The sequence below is a fragment of the Dermacentor andersoni genome, chromosome 5, assembly GCF_023375885.2.
Source record: "Dermacentor andersoni chromosome 5, qqDerAnde1_hic_scaffold, whole genome shotgun sequence".
NCBI lineage: Eukaryota > Metazoa > Arthropoda > Arachnida > Ixodida > Ixodidae > Dermacentor > Dermacentor andersoni.
Genome location: NC_092818.1, coordinates 71674235 through 71678858, shown reverse-complemented (window position 1 = coordinate 71678858; position 4624 = coordinate 71674235). Strand labels below are relative to the sequence as shown.

The 4624-nt window shown below is 47.9% G+C and overlaps 1 protein-coding gene across 2 annotated transcripts; it reads right to left on the bottom strand.

The window, feature by feature from the left end:
* Nucleotides 1–1968: 1968 nt before the first annotated feature.
* LOC126531974 (uncharacterized) lies at nt 1969–4348 on the bottom strand. 2 transcript variants are annotated; one of them, XM_050179683.3, is made up of 3 exons: nt 3984–4348; nt 2685–3435; nt 1969–2094 (listed from the first exon to the last, which is right to left on the bottom strand). In XM_050179683.3, coding segments are annotated over exons 1-3 (756 nt in total). In that variant the 5' UTR covers nt 3987–4348; the 3' UTR covers nt 1969–2092. The 2 variants fall into 2 exon arrangements, with proteins under 2 accessions (XP_050035640.3, XP_054926768.2); XM_055070793.2 differs by lacking the exon at nt 3984–4348 and having other exon boundaries at nt 2685–3831.
* Nucleotides 4349–4624: the final 276 nt, after the last annotated feature.

Sequence of the window (4624 nt, the reverse complement as noted above, 5' to 3'; positions counted from 1 at the left end):
AAAAATAAGACTAAACAACAAGCGAAAAGACACGCAGACAGTGCAGAGGTGAGAAATGGAACAAGGAAGCCGCGGCAGGACAGGCAAGCGCGCACACGCACAAGCACATACACACTTGAACTTGCAGACACACGCAGACACACACGCCCGCACGCGCACGAGAACACGTGTGCAAAAAAAAAAAAAAAAAAAAAAAAAAACGCTGGACCAAAGCAAAACAAAAAGAAAATAAGTAAACTTTGCAGCCAGCACCAGGCAAGGGTAAGCATTAGCGTAATTTAATTGAGTCACAATGGAGTGAGAGTACGAGCCGACGCCTACGTTGGTACGTGACTTATTGTTTTTATCCAGCTTCGCTGCTCCTTTGCGAGAGCCAATCGTGCTGTACTAGTGCAGGAATCCCTGCAGTACCCTGCTTCTACGCTCATGCGTGCATGCATACATATGAGCGCGAATGTCTCGTTTTTACCTTTGAGGAACAGGTGGCGGCATTCTCAGGCATTCTGCGCCACTTTCACATGCGGAGATCCAAAATACGCGCCCACGGTGAACGCGGCGGCATCGCAACAACAGTGGAACGAACAGTCCATCGCTTCGGTACTACGAAGATAGCGGGGGATGTAAATAAAACGCAAGCAGAAACTGACACGTGATCATTGGCAGTTGACATTGAAGCGTGCATAATAAATGTCTAAGAAATTAAAGAAGTTCTGCGACAAGGTAGAAAGCGGAAGGGACGGAGATGCTTTACTACTTTTCATACGCATCGTAGTTTGCAGTAAGTAGTGTACGAAAATATTGGGTTTTTTTTTTTTTTGTTCGTGGTGCTTGCCTCAGTTCAGGCAGACGCGGTTGCGCCAAAGCATGTAAGAAAACAACGAACAAAACTTTTTGTTTTAACGTCTCGCGCTGGCTCTATTTACATGAGATAATTCTTTCTTCGAAACAATGACATGACTCCTACCGCTGGTGGGTCTTAATACTGGAGCATACACCCGCCGTGGTTGCTCAGTGGCTATGGTGTTGGGCTGCTGAGCACGAGGTCGCGGGATCGAATCCCGGCCACGGCGGCCGCATTTCGATGTGGGCGAAATACGAAAACGCCCGTGTACTTAGATTTAGGTGCACGTTAAAGAACCCCAGGTGGTCGAAATTTCCGGAGTCCTCCACTACGGCGTGCCTCATAATCAGAAAGTGGTTTTGGCACGTAAAGCCGCATGATTTAATCTTTAAATACTGGAACATAAGTTTCTAGGGCGTTTGTTTCTCTAGATACTATATTCCCTGCAGAATAGCAAATAGGTGAATATAGGCCTGCTAAACAGTCTGTGTTTCAATGAACTGTTCTGTCCCTCTTTTGCTGTACGTACTCTACTTCGGCTGTTTCTTTTGTGGTCACCTGCCCGTAAAGTGGGAAATTGCAAGAATCTTGAAAGTCTGAACAAAAGCGCGCGCGCACGCACGTACGCGCACACACAAACACACACACGCGCGCGCGCGCACGCACGCACGCTTTCAACCTAGAAACTTGCCCTTCAGGTCAGGCTCAAATCGTATGCAGGTTTATTTGGTTTATGACACTTCTGAAAGACCTTTGTCGCATTGAGAACCAGCGTCACACTGCCCCATAACAATCAAAGTTTAAAAATTTTTTTTTTCGCGTTTCTTTACTACGCAAGGTTGTGAGCGTTTTCACAGCTGAACATGAGCTTGTTCTGTAAAAATTACTCACCTCAAAGAGGAGCTGCAATTGTTTATTCTTGCACAACGATACTGCGCCAGAGCCCAAAATTTTTTCGGCACCACTGTCGTGTTCATAGGTGCGTGTCAGAACAAGCAGAACGTTGTGATTACAGATATGCGTCCGATAGCAACAAAATGCGCATGCGTAAAACAAACTGGGCTCCGAACTATTGCATCGCAAGACATACCGAAACCCCTAATGAAGGACGACGAGCCACTGACATATTACCGTGCGTACCAATTTTATTTATCCATCTTAACTGTCTTTGCTCACGTTTGGAGCAAGACAAGACTGGGTGTTCGTAATTTCTCTTCTTTTGATCCTTCGAATGAGTCAGAGTTGAAGGGTTTCTGAAAAGGGCAATAAGAAAAGAATAAATTATGAGACACCGGGCAGATTACGAAGGATTCGAAAATGAGAATTACCTATGCGGCCCTATGTTTACAGGGCAATAAGCAAATGATTCTACGCTTGCAACGTTAGAGAGATATCAGCTTTTACTTTGCATGATGAAGGCACAGAAGCGAAACAAGAAGAAACTGCAACGACGAAATCATTCATAGGAACCGAGCCGCAACCTGCGAACTGTACCATGCAGTAACCTATCAGAGCTACAAAGCCGGATTTGACAAATTTTTCTTTATGTTGTGTTTACATAACCTCACCTAACGAATTCAAGTTTCTCTTAAAAATGGACTTTCTATGCAATTCTAGTGCAACTTACGTCATTCCTGATGTGCTGCGACGAATATCTTCAAAAATAAAACACACGACACTCAGTATTGCGTAATTTATCATAGTCGCTAGAAGGCACGGACGAGATGAATAACATCTGTGTTGTATTTGGAGCAGTTTTTCTTTTACTACACCTAGACCTCTACAATAGTGGAAATCAATAAATATACTGCACGCTAAAATATAGACTGACTTGTATACTTACACTTCTTCTTGCGGAGAAGAGCACCGTAGTGGAAGGGAGAGCCTAGGCCGTAGCCGTAGTTCAGGCCATAGCCGAGGAGACCATGGCCGTAACCGTAGTGGCCAACACCGTAGCCGAGGGTGCCAACACCGTAGCCGTAGACTGGGGCGGCGTGGTAGGCAGCGACAGCTGGGGCAGCGTGGGTAACGGTGGCGACAGCTGGGGCATGGTGGACGGTGGTGGTGGCGACAGCTGGGGCAGCGGCGTAGGTGGCCACAGCTGGGGCGTGGTAGGCAGCGGCATAGGTGGCCACTGGAGCAGCGACAGCGGTGGCGACTGGGGCGTGGGCCACAGTTGTCACAGCTGGGGCGTGGTAGGCGGCAAAGGCTGGGGCAGCAGCGTAGGTAGCGACTGGAGCAGCCACAGCGGTGGCGACTGGGGCGTGAGCAACGGTGGTGACAGCTGGGGCGTGGTAAGTGGTGGCGACCTTGGTCACAGCTGGAGCAGCGGCGTAAGTGGCGACGGCCGGGACAGCGTGGGCCACGGTGGCAACGGCTGGGGCAGCGTGGGCGACGTGGGCCACAGCTGGGGCGTAGCCGGCGTAGCCAAGACCATAGCCGAAGCCGCTGTGGCCAAGACCATAGCCGAAGCCGCCATAGCCAAGACCGTAACCAAGACCGTAGCCGCCGTAGCCGAGGCCGTAGCCGTGGCCATAGCCGGCGTAGCCAGCGAAAGCGCTGGTGGCGAGAGCCAAGAGGACGCAAGCACGGATCTGCGTAGTCATGTGTGCCTGTTTTCATTGAACCTCACTTGAACTTCTATACGTCAAATACGAGCCAGATTACCGTGGATGTTATGGACTTGTCTTTACCTACCGAAGCATTGCCTATGCTTAATCGAGTTTATTAAGTCAACACGCTCATTAAATGAAATTGAGGTAGTGTGCTTTCAGTTATCCATATTTCTAGATCTCTGACATTCCGTTTTGTGTTCAGTATGACAGTTCTTAAACTTCACGAAAGTATTCCACTGTATAAGGTACGGACAAATTTCCTCATGGGTGGTAAATAGACTTTTGAAGCAGCATTAAAATTTGTTTGTTATCAGTACATTTCACAAGCTTTTGTTATATATTAGAAAAGACTACGAAATATTTGGATAATTGGTTGAAATGATATTAGTCATTCAGTAAATTTGCCACCGTGCTCGTCATTTTTGCAGCGTCATGCTAGAATATTTTGTCTGAAAGACACTCGCATCTGAATTAGTCAGTTCAAGCTGTGTTTGCGACACAGGAAACTTCAGGACAAAGTGGCTTACCATGATTGCTTGAGAGATGATGGTGAGCCAACTGCTGACTTTGCTGAGTTCTGGAGCCCTTATATACGAACAATCCTTCCTTGAAGTCGTGCGCACGTGGTAAGAACAATTAATAAAAAATCTCAAGAATGTCGCTCATTTCGCTGTTCCTCACGTCTCCGTAACGGACCAAAGCGAAAGCTCATCCATACGTTCTACGCGTTTTAAACTTGGACGGATGCCGCGCCCTAACCTTGACAATAACTCCCTTGAAGGACTCCAGTGAAGGAAGGAGTAATAAAGTGAGACGTGCTGTTCTGCGCTTTGCGCAACTGGGGTCAGGGCACGTCTAAACGGGAGCGAGGGAAGGACAGTAATCGGGGCAATGTGAAACGCAAGAGGGGAAACGCAAAGCAATAAAGTTGGGCATATGAGATGCTACGCCACAGGGAAATAACTCCTTATAGAACACAAGGGCAAGGTGGTCAGGCAACGTCGTGAAATACACCTTCTGCTTCGGAACGGCTGCTGCATCTAAAAGGCGGGATTGCGAAATGGTGCCGTAAGTTTAGCCGAATGTATTTGTACGCAGGCCTTAGCGCCACGCTGTTGAGACTGTTGTGCGCTACAACGCGCGTGGTAGCGAGACGTTTGCATGCGAA

Excerpts from the sequence above, each read along its gene's own strand:
- LOC126531974 (XM_055070793.2), bottom strand. The coding sequence starts at position 3,447 with ATGACTACGCAGATCCGTGCTTGCGTCCTCTTGGCTCTCGCCACCAGC.